The 18755-nt window shown below is 41.3% G+C and overlaps 1 protein-coding gene across 1 annotated transcript in view; it reads left to right on the plus strand.

Annotated features, from left to right (window-relative positions):
* CC2D2B (coiled-coil and C2 domain containing 2B) overlaps nt 1-18755 on the plus strand; it is a 131147-nt gene that overhangs the window by 106307 nt on the left and 6085 nt on the right. Inside the window, 8 exon segments of the mRNA XM_077946938.1 lie at nt 1343-1525; nt 1695-1892; nt 3279-3368; nt 5718-5831; nt 8680-8814; nt 9179-9301; nt 14629-14687; nt 16917-17094. Coding sequence (XP_077803064.1) covers nt 1343-1525; nt 1695-1892; nt 3279-3368; nt 5718-5831; nt 8680-8814; nt 9179-9301; nt 14629-14687; nt 16917-17094 — 1080 coding nt within the window.

Raw genomic sequence — 18755 nt, forward strand, 5'->3', positions numbered from 1 at the left:
GGTTTCTTCCTGCCTATGTGTCCTGACACCCAATTTCCAAGGAGATAACAGTGCTCTCAGATTTATTTCAGAGACAATCATTTAAATATATATATAAATCCTAGCTCCTTTGCTTGTCAAGAATTGTGAGCCTTGTTTATTAATTGCATGAAGTCACCACTGTACAGTGTCATAATAGTACATAAATGGCTGCCATTGTATACCAATTAAAGTGCTAATGAACTTTCTGTTCCTACTACCTGGCTGTCATGTTGCCAACTAAACTATTGGTAAGGAAGTGAGAAAGAACAAATATCACATAGGAGGGTAGAGGTGCCTGCACAGTGTGCAATCACATGAAGTCATGACGGCACGTGTTTCAAAGACTGGCAATAGGAATAGACATTGTTGGAGGTACAGCTGCAGGGCTTCCTATGTTTGTAAGTCCCTGTGGACATTACTCAGTCTTAGGCCAGACTGCAGGATACAGTGGTAGGAAAGAGTGTGGGCCTCAAAGGTGGACACATCTGGGTTGTAATCCTGGCTCCACTACTCATTAGTTTTGTGATCTTGCACAAATACTTCAATTCTCTGACCCTCAGTTTCCTTATTTGTGAAATGGAGATAAGGTCAGTGTCTACTCCATTGAATGATGCGATCTATATCAAGTACTTGGGGTCTTGCACATTAGTAAGCACTCGGTAACTATTAGCTATCATGTTTCTTTTGAGACAGCATCTCACTGTATTGCCCAGGCTGGAATGCAGTGGGACAATCATGGCTTATTGCAGCCTCAACCTCCAAAGCCCAAGTGATCCTCCCACCTCAACCTCCTAAGTAGCTGGGACCACAGGTGTGCACCACCACTCCCAGCTAGTATTTATTATTATTATTATTTACCTCTTACACACACGCACATGCACGCACGCCTGCGCGCACACACACACACACAAATTCCTCCTACTGTGGACCTGAGGGTTGTCTTTCTTGCTGTTATACATTTTCTCTTTCTAGACCCAATACAAAATGTAACATGATCTTTTAGCTTCTTCTCTGAGCCTGCATTAGATTTTCTAAGAGCTTTATCACTGGCATCGTAACTTGCTTGTTTCATTCCTTTCTTACTCCTACCCTCTCTACATAGTACATATTAGGCAGGGACCCAAGGTGTCAAGGGTACCTATGAACACATCACCACAGAGAACCTGCTCATTCCTGGGCAAGTACAAATGAGTGGAAGCCCATTCACACAAGCAAGCCAGCTTTCTGTGATGGAGTGGACTCCGCTGGGCCTTAATATTTGACTGATGTTCATTTTCATCATGCATAATCCATAATCCATTATGCTGATATACTCTTTCAGATTAGTGGAACATTTCAAGTAACTATTCCACCAGTTTTGCTTGGGTATACTTGGAGTAATACTTATGTATTTCCTAAAGAAGATTCTAATGAGCAGAATTTAAAAGAATGTACATTCTTAAATATTTTTGCTACCATTGAACCTCAAATATCGTATGTCACCTGTAATCCAACACTAGATAAGGTAGGTTTTTTACATTGAATTTCTTTTATATATACCATCAAAGAAGTATAAACTATTTTAAAAACCAGTAATAATAATTTGAAAGATGGCAAAAATAAACATTGGTTCTTGATATTTTCCTGTGAGAACAGTATAGTACAATGTTGAAATACTTTAAATTTTATTCCAGTTTTTAGATCAAACAGAGGTCTTGCAGAGAGCACAGATTTTTAAAAAGAATTGTAAGGCAATGTTTCCCAACCGAAGAATCATAACTACTGTTTTTAATGATGAAGGGATACAGTTCTTAGTCACAAGATATATCAAGGCATTAAATCCACCTCAGCAACTTCTGGATATATTTCTTCACAATTCTAATGCAACATTTGTAAGTTATAATTATTTTTAACAGCTTCATTGTGATTAAAGGGCATCTGTGAAGAATCACTTTTACCTTTTGTGTATTTGGGTTCAATCTAGTGAATTGTCTGTCCTCAGAATATTTGTCCTGTTTGTGAGTCATAAAGCTCCCTTAGCTGGACTCTTTAAGCTAAAATCAAAAGTTCTAATTTAGATTGCCTTTTGCTACACTGCTTTTCCATCATGGGTTTCTTCCTGCCTGTGTGTCCTGACACCCAATATCCAAGGAGGTAATAGTGCTCTCAGGTCTATTTCAAAGACTATCTTTATCTTTTAAAAAATATGTACAAATCTGAGCTCCTTTGCTTGTCAAGGATTGTGAACCTTGTTTATTACTTGCATGAAGTAACTAGTGTAGAGGGTCATAATAGCACATAAATGATAGCTATTGAATATCAGTTAAAATGTTCATGAACTTTCTATGTTAACACATTGTTTATTTGTACCCCTTTCTCCTTTCCTAGATTAGTCTGAGTCTTTGTCTCCGGCACTATAGGGGAAAAATACATAGTATAACTTCTATTGTTTGAGAAAGCACACTGTGCTACCCTAATATCTCCCTGCTGTGGCAGCTTATAATAAAGTTATATTCACAAAAATAATTGTGATAGATTTGAACCAAAAAACAAATAAAACATTTGCTATTCTTCAATATCTTAAAATGTTTTAACAGTTGTACTTTAAAGTATGTGTTATGTGGAAACATATTATTTTAATATTTAACATTTAATAATTAATAAATTACTAAATAATTACTAAATAAATATAAATACAATATTATGGTTACATGCACCCTGTGCAGTCAGTCCAACTTGGGCTCAGTTTCCCAGGGACTTCACATATTGTATTAGCCACGGAACCCAGGGCAAGTTATTTTATTACTCCAAGCTTATTTCCTCTTCTGTAATATTAGAATAATAATAGTGTCTCGGCCGGGCGCGGTGGCTCAAGCCTGTAATCCCAGCACTTTGGGAGGCCGAGACGGGTGGATCACGAGGTCAGGAGATCGAGACCATCCTGGCTAACACGGTGAAACCCCGTCTCTACTAAAAAATACAAAAAACTAGCCGGGCGCGGTGGCGGGCGCCTGTAGTCCCAGCTACTCGGGAGGCTGAGGCAGGAGAATGGCGTGAACCCGGGAGGCGGAGCTTGCAGTGAGCTGAGATCCGGCCACTGCACTCCAGCCTGGGCGACAGAGCGAGACTCCGTCTCAAAAAAAAAAAAAAAAAAAAAAAAAAAATAGTGTCTCCTTTTATAGGCTTAGATTATATGCTAAATGAGACAGTGCATGTAAAGCATTGTGCTAAGCGATGGACGTACAGTACACACTCAATAAATGTGAATATTATTCTAGGACCTCGTTGCTCGATTTGTATCTTTGATTCCTTTTATGCCTAATACACCGGATGAAAATGATGGTTCTGATATATGGATGACATCAGAGGTAAATTACATGTTATAATTAAAATGTATAGTATTTCTTTTAAGGAAACCTTTTAAAAATATTATGTATTTATATATTACTTTGCCTTGTGAAATTTAAAAGTATTTGATAATTTTATACATCATCTTCAGCTCCATAACAATCTATGGAAATAATTCATGAATACCAAAAATCTTTTCAACATTCTAAGTGGTAGCTCATGAATATTTTGACTCAATGGGAATTCCAGGAGTATAATATTATGCCATTCTCCAAAGAGCAATATGACTTGTCACTATGGAGTTGGCCAGACCCTGAAGTCTTGTGCAAGTGCTGTCACTTCCCAAAAGCTTTCCCCCATTACCCCCATGTGAATGAAGAGCTCGTATAGCAGTGCTCTTCCTTAGCACTTAAAGTCCTCTTTAGTCTGATTGCCAAATAAAATACAGGCCCCATGAGATATTCAGGACAAACTTTAAGTAAGAAATTATTTGTTGTTTATCTGAAATTCAAATCTTAACTGGGTATCCTCTAAGTTCTTTTCTAAGTCTGGCAACCCAAAGTAGAGTATTTAGAGTATTTCTTCCATTTCAGCTTAAATCATATTTGTGTCATAAACCATGAGTGTATGACTGATTCGGTTTCACAAGAAAAGAATTATTTTCTCTCACCTAACACACAGTCTTTGGAGTAAAACAAACAAACAACCTTGGTTCAATTTCCTAGTTCAAAGGCTTCATAGCTATGTGACCTAAGAGAAGTTAACCTCTTTGGACCTGAATTTCCTTATCCATATCATACAGGAGTTTTCAAAAGACTAAATGTAGTAACATGCAAAGCATTTGGACCTCAGGAAAACTTAGTTCCCTACTGTCATCCTCTCCCTCCTCTGATAAAATCCAGAACCTTCTTGGCCTGACAATGAAGACTGTTGTTATTCTGCCCTTAGCTCACCTGTTCACACAGTTCTTTCAGAAGGGCCTCCTTAATAATCCTCCCTAACTCCCATCCTTCACCATCAGGTTCAGCCAGTGCACACTGATAGGGCCATATCAGTTGTTCAAACATTGCAGTGCTTCCATACTGATTAGTAAATAGTCATTGCCATGAGCTCTCTAGCTCCCCAACCCTTACCCCCACCTCCCTGGCCCCCACAGCTCCTTCTCAGGGACTGTATTGAACTAGAGAGTACGTGTCACATCATTTTTTTTTTTTTTTTTTTGAGATGGAGTCTCGCTCTGTCGCCAGGCTGGAGTGCAGTGGCACGATCTCGGCTCACTGCAACCTCCGACTCCCTGGTTCAAGCAATTCTCCTGCCTCGGCCTCCTGAGGCCAGCTGAGTAGGTGGGATTACAGGCACGCACCCAGGCCCAGCTAATTTTTTTTTTTTTTTTTTTTTGTATTTTAGTAGAGATGGGATTTCACCATATTGGCCAGAATGGTCTCAATCTCCTGACCTCATGATCTGCCCACCTCAGCCTCCCAAAGTGCTGGGATTACAAGCATGAGCCACTGCACCTGGCCACATGTCCCACTTAAATGGTGTAGCCACTAGTCAGCAACAGATTGTTGCCATCTGAACATTTGGACCCAAATCTTTGCTAGAGTTTTGTTTGTTTGTTTGTTTTGTTTTGTTTTGTTTTTTTCCCCAACAGAATCCAGAAATCCAGAGTTTTCTATGAAAATGTTCTCTCTTTTTTTGACATTCTGGGTGCCAAACAAAACACACCAGTAGACTAGAACTAGGTCATAGACCACCAGTTGGCTACTTCTGCTATCCTTTTTCTCCCCTGCTATATTGCTGTGCTTTACTGGGCACTGTCTATTTGATCTGTTACATACTGCTTAGCTGTTCAGCTCTTTGAGTTGAAGAAGTTTCAGTCACTTTTCCTGACTAACATCCAACTCAGATTTCTTCCTTTCTTTGAGTTGAGAGTACTATATTGGTACAGGACAGGATGTAGTTCCACAGCCCAAAGGATCACTTCCTGCAAACACTATATGATTCCCTATCAGATAAGGTTCCTCAAAATACCAGTCCATATGTCCCTGCTTGCCCAGGGCACTTTAATATTTGTCCTAAACAAAAACATCCCATTTTGGGTATAAATTGTCTGGTCACTCTATACAATATCTACATTAAGTGTTCTATAATAAAGGTGGCCCCAGTGCTCCAAGTCAATGTTCTCTTCTTCTAATGCCCTAGCAAAGCTGGAGCTGTCTGCTCTGCTGTCAACTTAGCAACTCGGTAAAAATAAATGTGTTTGGGACTGGAGTGAGTAGAGGTGCTCCGCATCAGTTAGATGCTTGCATTACTCAACTTTTCCGCTCTTTTCTTTTTTTGTTCCTATTGCTTTTGTTTTGTCTTAGTGCTGCATCAGTTTGGCTGTTGGAAATAAGGAGGAGCATGCCATCCTTCTCTGTAATTTCTTTCTGTATTTTGGAAAGAAGGCACTGGTCCTCTTGGGAACCTCCGTGTTAGAAGTAAGTGCTGGAGTTCATATTGCAATAATGTAAGCAAAAGGAAATCAGATTTCAGCTGCAAGTTTAGAAGACTTCAAACCCAGGTTTCCATCTCTTCACAAACTAATTTGGAATTTCATGGGCAAGCAATGGTTAAGAGGATAATGTTTCCTTTTGCTTTTCTCCTTTGTAAAATAGTACTAAAAATAGTGCTAATCATACTGGGAATATTAAATTACTTAGTACATATTAAGGGACCGAGAGCAGCACCTGGACTCAATAAAGGTGGTGGTGGTGGTGGTGGTGGTAATGTAGTAATAGTTATAATGCAGTTGTGGTGGCTGTTATCCATCCTTACCACCATGATCATCATATGGTTTTTGTTTTTTGAGATGGAGTTTCACTCTTGCTGCCCAGGCTGGAGGGCAATGGCATGATCTCGTCTCACTGCAACCTCTGCCTCCCGGGTTCACGTGATTTTTCTGCCTTAGCCTCCCAAGTAGCTGGGATTACAGGTGCCCGCCACCACACCTGGCTAATTTTTTGTATTTTAGTAGAGACAGGGTTTCATCATATTGGCCAGGCTGGTCTTGACTCCTGACCTCAGGTGATCCACCTGCCTTGGTCTCCCAAAGTGCTGGGATTACAGGCATGAGCCACCGTGCCCGGCCCATCATATGTTTCTAATAAGTGTATTTTAAGATCTGTAAAAAACACTTCTCCTCATGCTCCATTGCTGAGGTTTTAATCTTATAAGAAGTGAGCCATGAATTAATGTTTCCCTATCTGAACTGTTTATAGCTTAATTTATATGCTGCTTCTACATTTGTACCACCAGACAGATATTATTTCTGAACTGTTTCTACCCCTACCATGAGTATCTTGCTAAGTGTCAGTATTTACAGTCTTGCCTTATGGTTTTTGTCATGATGATTTATTTCCCTATATTCTCTTGGCATCATTTATTATTTCATTGCCAAGCTTGTTAACTATTAATAGAAGTTCATTCCCTCTATATGATCCCCTGCTGTAGTTGTAAGTGCCACTAGATGGCAGTAAACAGTCAACAATATTTTGGCAACTATTTGCGTTAGTACCTGTGGACCAATACTGCAGGAGGTAGCCCTGCACAGTTTCACCTCAGCCATGTGGTTAAGGTAAAGCCTCCTCTTTACTATAAAGACGATGAGCACAGAGACCAAGAGCAAGGTCTGTAGAGTCAAAGAGAGCAGGCTGCACAGCGTAGTTTTAAGAATATGGGTTTGGGGGACAGTCAGACACAGGTTTAAAACGCAGCAATTGCTGAGCATGGTGGCTCATGCCTATAATCCCAGCACTTTGGAGGCTGAGGATGGAGGATTGCTTGAGCTCAGGAGTTCAAGGCCAGTCTGGACAACACAGGGAGACCCCACCTAAATAAATAAATAAATAAATAAATAAATAAATAAATAAGCAAGCCAGGCATAGTGACACATACCTGTAGTCCCACATACTTAGGAGACTGAGGAGGGAGGATCACCTGAGCCTGGGAGGTCGAGGCTGCAGTAAGCTATAATGGCACCACTGCACTCCAACCGGGCTACAGAGTGAGACCCTGTCACAAACATAGACAAAAAACCCAGCAGTGCCACTAACTATATGATCTCAGCCTTGTTTACTTCTCTGAGCCTCAGTTACCTCCTCATGAAACAGGAGTAGTGTCACTCACAGGCTCTTTTGACAAGCCTCTTAACCTCTGATTCTTTATATGAAAGATGGGCATAACAATCACCCCTTCCTCCCAGAATTTGGAGTGAATGAAAGTGACAAAGTTAGTGTTAATTCTTAGCATAGTATCTGATGCATATACTCAATAAATGTTAAATATTATTTAACATTATTATTACCTAAAAAATTTTATTCTTTGCTAGGATAGGATTACACTACAAAAGGTCTTATCATTCAGAGTAAAATAATAGCAACATAATAACTACTTTTTATTTCTCAGACTGGTTTCCTGCATACTTTCCCTTTAGCTTCTAATTGCAGATCTTGTTCCCAAATTTAATTTAATGCTTTTTAACTTTACTTCGTTTTGTCAGAGCCTTAAGCCAATTTCCATTTCCTATCTCTGCCTGGTGTTCACCCTCAGTCTCCAAGTATATTCTAACCAAAGCAGGGATAGTCCATATAGCATCTTGTATGAATTAGACAAAAGTGCCCTACTTGAAAACACTGCAGTACTATCTGTTGGGAAATCCTTGTAATACACTGATTTGTTAAAACAACAGCCGTGTTACCATCAGGGCACGCTCTGCAGGACCATACATGACAGCACTGGCTCACAAGTTTTTTCATCTGAATCCTCATGCTAACCTGGGGCTGAGGATTTCTGGAGCTTTGGTGTTTTTGTTTGCTTGCTTGTTTTTTCGTTTCAAAGAAAATGTAAAAGCCCTCAAAAAGGCTTTTATTTATTTTTGTTGTTTGTTTGTTATTGAGACAGGATCTCATTCTGTCACCCAAGCTATAGGGCAGTGGCATTATCACAGCTCATTGCAGCCTTGACTCTCAGGCTCAAGTGATCCTCCCACCTTAGCCTCCCAAGTAGCTGGGACTACAGGTGTGTGTGCCGCTGTGCCCAGCAAATTTAATTTGTGTGTGTGTGTGTGTGTGTGGTAGATACAGGGTCTCCTTATGTTGCCTGGGCTGGTCTCAAACTCCTGGGCTCAAGCGATCCTCCCACCTCAGCCTCCCAAAGAGCCGGGATTACAGGCACAAGCCACCACACTCTGTTAAAAAAGGTTTTAGAAATCAGAATCATCACAGTATAATTTCCATATACAGAAATTATTAAAATCCACCAAAAATTACTTTCTTTTTTCTCATACAGGGGCATGTGGCTTATGTAGTAACTCAAGAAACTAATGAATATTTGCTTTGGAATCCATCAACTGGCCAATGTTATAAGCAGTTTGACCCGTTTTGTCCCTTAAAAAGCGTAGATTGTTTGTTTGATGATAGAAATGTAAGTATATGGGGAAAAAAAGTCTTGAGTTCTCTCCTCAAGAGTCACCCTGGCTACACACTAGAATCACCTGGGGAACTTTAAATATGGAGAGTCTATCAGATTCCCTAGGGCATGCGGCCAGGGCAATCTTTTATCCTGAAAGCTCCTCCAGGTGCTTGTGTAGTGCCTTCAAGGATGAGAACCAATGAGGTAGTCTAATGATCATGAAACCCTAGAATCTCTTTATCTCCTGCCTCAGAAACCCCCTGGGATTCTGCCACTTCATTGAGTAGTAAGACTGTAAAATTTTGCTCCTTCCTTACCAACAATGGGCCTTGTGTTCCTATGGACCTACACTAATGTTATGTTAATGTTTTCATAGGTCTGGTTTAATATTCAACAAAATAATACACCAATGGCTGTATTTTTTGACTATTCAAAGGAAAGTTTCTGGAAGCAGTTGCTTCCAAAAAACGTTCAAGGGACAAAAGTACAAAGTATACAGGTAAATCATATTTTCCCAGGTGTGTCTATATGAGAGTTACCATTGCTTCTAATCTTTACTAATTGTGACAGCTCTTATTATGTTTTATAGTTGGTCGCTTACTGAAATATTTGGCAATATTAATAAAAAACCAGTTTTCTCTGCCATCCAGCTCGTGGGCTCTTTCCCCTACTTGCAAAAAAAAATAGATTGAGAAGAAAGTGACATCTCAAGTGCAAATTTAGATGCCAAAATAGAATTTAAAATTTTTTCATCATAAAACATAACATATAATGTTCAAGATGTGTAGTAAGTTCTTACTCTGACCTAGCCCTCCCGTGCCATATCTGTGGTAATGATCAAGTAGAAAAATTGACAAACAAAAAGCTTTCTGGACTCCCAACCATGATAGTTGTCTCCTGGAATAGAAACAGGACAGAAACACTAGCAGTGAGTAGGCTGGAGCAGGGATGGCAGCAAGATCTGAAATGCTTCACAAAAACCAGAGAACCAGAGCAAGCATCACTTTTTAAAGACAGGGAGTGTGGTGGGGCTACTTTACTTCCATATTTTTGAAAGGAGATGGGAAGGAAAGTTGTAGACTCACTGTCTGGGGCCCAGGGGACAGGAGACCAAGAAGTAACTCAATCACTACATGGTTTGGCTAATGGATCTGTGATGTACTCAGTATTACTTTGGGAAGGCACTAGAAATACCATGTCAACAGCTGTTTCTGGATCGAGGGCCAAGCTGTGGCAGGGTGTCGGCAATTGCAAAGTCCACAAATGAGGAGACAGGAGCCCAGAGGGAGGGAGGGAGAGAGAGAGAAAGGATAAGAGAGAGCAAAAGAACAATAGAAAAATTAGGCAAAAGACAATTCATAGAAGCAGTAACTTACATGCTAAACCTCACTCATAATCAAGGAAATACAATTTAAAACAATAAAATCATTGCTGGACATGGTGGCTTATGTCTGTAATCCCAACACTTGGGGTGGTTAAACCATGAGGATCACTTGAGGCCAGGAGTTTGAGACCAGCCTGGGCAGCATAGCAAGACCCTGTCTCTAAAAATAAAAACAAAAGAATTACCCAGGCATGGTGATGATGCACATGTGTAGTCCCAGTTACTCAGGACGCTTAGGTGAGAGGACTGTTTGAGCCCAGGAGGTTGAGGTTACAGTGAGCTATGATCGCACCACTACACTCCAGCCTAGGAGCCTACTGCAAGACCTTTTCTCTAAGATAAATAAACAAGAAAAACAATAAAACTATTTCACATACATAAAATTGGCAAAAAAAAATGTGTGATTATACTAAGTGTTGGCAAAGAGGCAGAGAAGTGGCGGGAGCATACATTTCTGTAAACATTTTCGAAAACAATATGGTGATAATACTTGGTAAAGGTAAAGATGCTCAACCTTTGATCTGCCAATTCAATCTTCTCAGTGTATACCGCAGAGGAACATTCACAGGGAGACAAGTACAACAACATTCATTATAGAATTGCTTGAAATAACAAAAATGTGAAAGAGTTCATCAACTGGAAATCAGTACATGAGTTGTGAAATACTTACACAATGAAATCTAACGTATAGCAGTAAAAGATGAATGAACTGAGCCAATTTACAGTTGTTCCCAATTTGACTGTCAGTGCATTACATCAGAATCTCTGAGGGTGGAACCCACATGCCAGGAGCTTTGAAGGCTCCCCAGTTGATGCCAGTGTGCAGCCAAGGTTGAGAATCACTGGCCAAGAGGCATGCATATCTACATGAAAGAATATAAAAAATGTAACGCTGAGCAAAATAAAGACATGAAATGGGCCGGGCGCGGTGGCTCAAGCCTGTAATCCCAGCACTTTGGGAGGCCGAGACGGGCGGATCACGAGGTCAGGAGATCAAGACCATCCTGGCTAACACGGTGAAACCCCGTCTCTACTAAAAAATACAAAAAACTAGCCGGGCGAGGTGGCAGGCGCCTGTAGTCCCAGCTACTCGGGAGGCTGAGGCAGGAGCATGGCGTAAACTCGGGAGGCGGAGCTTGCAGTGAGCTGAGATCCGGCCACTGCACTCCAGCTTGGGCGACAGAGCGAGACTCCGTCTCAAAAAAAAAAAAAAAAGACATGAAATGGCATATACAGTACAAAACCATTTATGTGGAGTTTGAAAGCAATATATTGTTTATGTATATATAGATATGTGGTGATGTAGAAAAGCATTCATGGAAATGATAAATACCAAATTCAGATTAGAGGTTACTTTTGGGGAGAGAAAAAAAGGAACGAGATTAAGGAGCAGTATACAGAGTACTTCAAGTCTGTAGTATCTTATTTATTTTTTAAAAGTCTAAAACAAATATGCAAGAATGCAAAGATCAGATGTAGCTAGGTGGTAGGTATGCCAGGTGAATGTTCATTACATTATTCTCTATGTTTGCCTGTATAGATTGAAGGCAATTCACACTATCAAAAAGAATGCATGGTGGCTGTGGGGGAAGAAATCAAAGAGGGCCAAAGTGTATAAAGTGATGGGTTTCTGACTGGGCACGGTGGCTCACGCCTGTAATCCCAGCACTTTGGGAGGCTGAGGCAGGCGGATCACTTAAGGTCAGGAGTTCGAGAACAGCCTGGCCAACATGATGAAATCCCGTCTCTACTGAAAATACAAAAAAAAAAAAAAAAAAAAAAATTAGCTGAATGTGGTGGTACACACCTGTAACCTCAGTAACTTGGGAGGCTGAGACAGGAGAATCACTTGAGCCCAGGAGGCAGAGGTCGCAGTGAGCTGAAATTGCATCACTGCACTCCACTCTGGGCGACAGAGCGAGACTGTCGGAAAAAAAAAAAAAAAAAGTGATGGGTTTCTTTCTCCTTCAACATCTCTTTCCCAGTCTCAAAGAAGTCACTGTCAGTAGTTTTTCGTGCATCCTTCGAACATTCTCCATGCAGATGCAAGCATATATAGGTATTTTTATATTTCCTATTTGAAAAGTTATTTTAAAGAAGGGGAAATATGCTTCTCTCTCTTGAGCAAGCCACATTTAAAGCCTCTACAGCCCATACGTTGCTTTGCCCATCCCAAAGCTGTGACCAAAGCATTGCTGCCTCCCAGGGGGAGAATAATCTATTTCAAAATGAGGCTCTTGTTCGTTTAATGTATAATCATTCTCTTGTTCGTTCGGGTGATATTTATTGATTTCCCGCTATGAGCCAGTATTATGTTAGATGTAGATACTACAAGAAAAAAGACATGTCTCAGTGTTCTTGGAACTTGGATTCTAGAGGAAGAAACAGAAGGGAACAAGCAAGTGCAGTACAGAGTGATGAATGCTGTTACAGAAGATATGACGGTGCTTTGAGGAGTGCACAGCAGGAGGCCCTGAGGGAGGGGAGTTGTAGGGGCTTCCTGGGAAAGAGTGATGAGAACCATGAGTGAGGAATGGTGAGCAGGAGCTGGCCTAGATAAAAGTCAGGAATGAGAATGGTCCCGAAAGACAGCAGGAACAGCGAATGGGAAGACCTGTAGTGGCAAGGAGATATCTGTCCAGGAGCTGAGAGGCCAGGCTGGCCAATGCTGGGGTGGACAGTCCTGGTGAGAGTTTGGGCCTTTGTCCTCATGGCAGACAGAAGCCAGCATCTCTAAGGCAAGGGCTGCTGTGATCAAAACTGTGTTTGTAAAAGCTACTCTGACTTAGGGCTGAAGCTAAAGCCTTCTGCCAAGTTGAATCTATAAATATAAAACTCATAGTTGTGTTTAACTTGTATCTCTATTTACTTCTTTCCTGTGGGTTCATGACCCTCCATCTTCTGTCTTGCCACATACATCCCAGAATAAACCACTACCTAGAGTGAACACAAATTTGAATGTGCGTGAGGAGAATGTGGGTACTCAGAAGTGGTGTTAACAGGGATATCCCCTTGAAGTTTTGAAGGACATGAGTGCCCAGAAAGAGGCCATTGCCAGAAAAGGAAAGGATAAACACACCATCAACTTCTCAAGTCAGCATAAACCAGGCCTCTTTTTCAGGCCTGAAGGTGGCCTAACTCATCCACAGCAGTTGCCCAGTGAGGGGTGGACAGCCACTGGGGACAGTAATCAGGGAATTCCATCCACCTGTCCTGTGTGAGATAGCTGTCGGCTCCTGCAAGATGATACAAAGTCATTCTTCCCTTCCTCAGTATCTCCCATCCCCTACCATGTTGTACTGTGGGGCTCCTCCCTGTGCCTGGGACCATCTCTAATCCAGTGCTCCTCCACCATGGCAGGCATCAGAGCCAGCGGAAGGGGAACTTGTTAAAACATAAGTTGCTGGGCCTCACTCACAGAGTTCCTGATTTAGTAATCTCAGGTGAGGGCCAAGAATTTGTGTTTCCAACAAGTTCCCAGATGTGAGGTTGCCAGTCTGGAGGCCACAGTTAGGAACCTAGAGGCCTATCAAATGTTGCCTCCTTTTTACATAACCCTCATTCCATTCACGAGGGGGAAACATCTGTCCCTGTCCCTGTCCCTACAGCTGCCTCTTCCTCAGCTCAGGAATACCCAAAGTAAAAACTGTCTAAACCCAGCCCCTTACTCTTGTCCATGTGAGCCCTGCAAGGAGTTGAGGGTTGGGTTGGCAAGGAACTTGAGAAGTCGTCCTCTCCTCTCAGCAAATCCTGCCCAGGAAGGGAACTGGAAGAAATGTGGAATAGCACTCTTCCAGGCAAAGGCTTGGAGACAGGGGAGGTTGAGATGGATTCTCTCTCTCTCTCTCTTTCTGTGTGTGTGTGTACGCACTGTGTACATACACACACACAAACACAAAGAACTGGCTTCTTCCAGCTGAAAGAAACAAATAATCAAAGAAGGAAGATGATCAACCATGTTAGAATGATAATAATATCTGATGGTTGTTGAGCATTCCATATGTGCCAGGGTTTACATGTATTACTTTATTTTAAAATCTTCACAAAACCCTAGAGCAGTAGGTACCATTATTATCCCTATCCTAAAGACTCGGAACAAAGAGGTAAAGACTTTGCCAAGGTCACAGTGGAAGACACCAGTGCAGCTGCCTAAGATTATTTGGTAGAATCCATAATGTGTCAAATACTTGTTTGAAAAATGAATTGGGGCACCAGGTTGTTTTACCCATGAAAATATATCTTTTGTAAACCCCATCCCGTTCTGGTGAAGCAGTGTGAAAATAAAAGGAAATGCTGTGGTCTGCATGTTACCTATGGAATTGAGTGTTTTTGCCACAGAAGCCTGGTTTGTCTTCCTCCTCATTATAGCTGGCATTCCAGGAGTGACTGTGATATAAATGTGGTCTCTAGAATCTATCCTGACTTTTGGTTGTCTATTTCAGCCTGAAGAAATAATGTATTTTGAAACTGATAAAAGCATGGTAGAAGATCTAAGGAATAGGTACTGTGTTTTCCCTAATCTCTTGTTGGGTTACCTTTCAGTCTTCTGACCCACCCCATTCAAAATACCTGCTAGGTTAGCAGCAGAAGCATGAAAAGGGTTCCAGCTGGCCCAGTGGCTCACACCTATAATCCCAGTTTTCTGGGAAGCCAAGGTGGAAGGATCACTTGAGCCCGGGAGTTTGAGACCAGCAACATAGGGAGACCTCATCTCTACTAAAAACAAAAACAAAAAAAATTAGCTGGGCATGATGGCATATACCTGTAATCTCAGTGACTAAGAGGGGAAGGATCACTTGGGCACAGGAATTTGAGGTTGCAATGAGGTATGATCACACAACATACCACTGCGTTTCAGCCTGGGCAACAGAGTGAGGCCTTGTGTAAAAAAGAAAAAAAAAAAAAAGTTCCATTGAACATTGAACCACCTGGCTCTTGTTACATCCATGGAAAAGTGGCCCCTCTGCCATCCAGGGCATTCTTTGATGGGACAGACTAAGTTAACTCTGGAAACATTGTGGGCCCCCACTGGAAGGTTCTCAACATAGATGCCTGTTGAGCCTATAGTAATAATAATGCAGTAGTCAACACTTCTTGAAAGGACATGAAGGTAAATGACCCATGACTTGACATCTGGTAAAAACATCCCAGTTAGGCCGTAGAAACAGCAGTACTGCCACTGCTGGACACTCCCAGCCTCCCAAGCACCTACACATAAGTGCCTGAGGAAGTCAGTCAGTCAAGCCCAGAGGGCCACAGGCTTTGCAGCAGGACTCACTCCCAGGCCATGTGTGTCAGAGGCTTCTAGATCTGACTGTCTCCAGTGGCTCACACTCACATAGCAGGCTGGCATGGAAGCCACTACCAACAAAGCAACACAGAGCATGACCAAAGCAACTTTGCCACTCCCTTTCTCACTAGCACACATCTCCCCCCAGGCCCCCACCTGTCATTCTTACTCTTCGTTTCCCAGTTCTGAACAAAAAAGGAAGAAATGCAACAGGGAAATGGTTCCCAACTGGCTTTCATTATAATTGCTTATAGAAACTATTTAAAAATACAGATGTCAGCATCCCTGGATCAGTATCTGGAGGTGAAACATTTTGATAAGGCCCTACAGGTGATTCTGATGCATAGCCACTATTGAGACCCTCTACAAACTCCAAACTACTTAGTTGCACTATGAACTAAGCTAAGAAGAGACCTCCAGCACCTTCTTCTATAACACACACTGCAGTAAGAGAATCAATGCCACACAGTCATCCTGCACAGGGAGGCTTTTCAGGAGAGCCCCATCAACCAACCCACACTGTGTCCCCTCTCTCTCCTCCCTGGCATATTCATCCCCAGGCACTGTTCCAGGGCCTGGATATATATGGGTAAAAATCCCTGCCCTTCTGGAGCTTACATTCAAATAGGGGGAAGCTGATCACCAAACTTACCTGTCCAATGCCTTGTTTCCTCCCAACTCAGCTTGCTAAATTAACTCGTGTAATAATCCCATCCCTGCTAACATCATCCCAGACCAGATGTCTGGATTTTTATAAGGGCAGTTTCTTGGAAACAAAATGTCCAAGTCAAAGTATTGAAAAGTAGGAATGTCAACCCAGTAATCAGATGGTAGGTGTTGTTAAATCACACCCAGTAGGCAGCTGCCTACACACGGGTAACTGGAAGAGAGATGTGCCTTGGAGAGTTAATTGCCGGCTATCCCCAAGAGGCTTCTTGTCTTCCCAAGCCAAGTAAGAGCCTGCCTCTCCCCAACTTCATTAATGGGAATGATGGCAGATACCTTTAGCTATAGAGGTCTGGTTTCCTCCTAAGTCCAAAAAGTATCATTCTCATACTTGAATAAAAGTCACAGGCCAGGCATGGTGGGATTACACCTGTAATCCCAGCACTTTGGAAGGCCGAGGAGGGCGGATCACCTGAGGTCAGGAGTTCGAGACCAGCCTGGCCAACATGGTGAAACCCCATCTCTACTAAAAATACAAAAATTAGCCAGCTGTGGTGGCAGGTGCCTGTAATCCCAGCTACTCGGGAGGCTGAGGCAGGAGAATCGCTCAAACCTGGGAGGCAGAGGTTTCAGTGAGCCAAGATCTCACCATTGCACTCTAGCCTGGGGACAAGAGTGAGACTTTGTCTCAAAGAAAAAAAAGTCACAAAACTCATTACATTTACTAAATGAGTTATAACTTGTCATAAAATTACCTTTGGATTCTTACCTTAGGATCGAAAGGACTCTGAAGAGTAAAGTGATGGAATGGCGACCTAAACACCCAACACATTGGAATCGACAATGTACTTTTATTTTGCGACAAATCCTTCCTAAGCTGGAATTTGGCATAGGAAGCTTTGTTTCATCTGAAGGAGATAATGAATTTGAAAGAATACTACAATTTTATTGGGTTTGTATATGATTTAATGCATTAGTGACATTTGTTTTATCTATGTTGTTAATTGCTAAATAATAGCAGTCTTAAATATTTCTGAAATGCCTTTTATCTTGATCCTTAAAGATAGATGCTGTAGCATTAAAATACACTTACTGAAGAATCAATATTGTTAAAATGTCCATACTACCCAAAGCAATCTACAGATTCGATGCAATCCTTATTAAAATACTAATGACATTCTTCACAGAAATAGAAAAAAAAATCCTAAAATTTATGTGGAACCACAAAAGACCCAGAATAGTCAAAGCTATCCTAAGCAAAAAAACCCACAAAACTGCAGGAATTACATTACCTGACTTCAAATTATACTATAGAGCTATAGTAACCAAAATAGCATGGTACTGGCATTAAAACATAGACCAGTGGAACAGAATAGAGAACCCAGAAACAAATCCACACACCTAAGTGAACTCATTTTCAGCAAAGGCACGAGGAAAATACATTGGGGAAAAGACAGTCTCTTCAATAAATGATGCTGGAAAAACTGCATATTCATTTATGCAGAAGAATGAAACTAGGCCCTCATATCTCACCTTATGCAAAATCACATCAAGCTGGACTAAAGAGTTAATTTAAGGCCTCAAACTATGAAATTGCTACAAGAAAACATTGGGGAAAGCCTCCAGGACATTGGTCTGAGCAAAAATTTCTTGAGTAATACCCCGTAAGCACAGGCAACCAAAGAAAAAGTGGACAAATGGGATCACATCTAGTTAAAAAGCTTCTACACAACAAAGGAAGCAATCAACAAAGTGAAAAGATTGAGAGAAAATATTCAGAAACTACCAATCTGACAAGGGATTAATAACCAGAATATATGAAGGGCCCAAACAACTATAAGAAAAAAAAATCTGATTTTTAAAATAAATGGGCAAAAGACTTGAATAGACATTTCTCAAAAGAAGACATACAAATGACAAACAGGCATATGAAAAGGTACTCAACATCACTGATCATGAGAGAAATGCAAATCAAAACTAAATGAGGTATCATCTCACCCCAATTAAAATGACTTTTATTCAAAAGACAGACAATAACAAATTCTGGAGAGGATGTGGAGAAAAGGAAACCTTCATACGCTGTTAATGGGAATGTAAAATTAGTACAACCACTATCGAGAATAGTTTAGAGGTTCCTCAAAAAACTAAAAATAGAGCTACCACAGGATCTAGCAATCCCACTGCTGGGCATATACCCAAAAGAAAGGACATGAGAATATGGAAGACATGCCTGCACTCCCATGTTTGTTGCAGCACTGTTCACAAGAGCCAAGATTTGCAAGCAACCTAAGTCTCCATCGATAGATGAATGGATAAGGAAAATGTGGTGAATATACACAATGGAGTACTGTTCAGCCATAGAAAGAATGAGATCCTGTCATTTGCATCAACATGGATGGAACCGGAGGTCATTATGTTAAGTGAAATTAGGCACAGAAAGACAAACATCACATGTTCTCACTTATTTGTGGGATCTAAAAATCAAAACAATTGACCTCATGGAGATAGAGAGTAGAAGCTTACCAGGGGCTGGGAAGGGGAGTGGGGGGTTCGGAGGGAGGTGGGGAATGGGTAATGGATACAAATAGAAAGAATGAATAAGACCTAGTATTT

Source organism: Macaca mulatta, chromosome 9 (assembly GCF_049350105.2).
Source record: "Macaca mulatta isolate MMU2019108-1 chromosome 9, T2T-MMU8v2.0, whole genome shotgun sequence".
NCBI lineage: Eukaryota > Metazoa > Chordata > Mammalia > Primates > Cercopithecidae > Macaca > Macaca mulatta.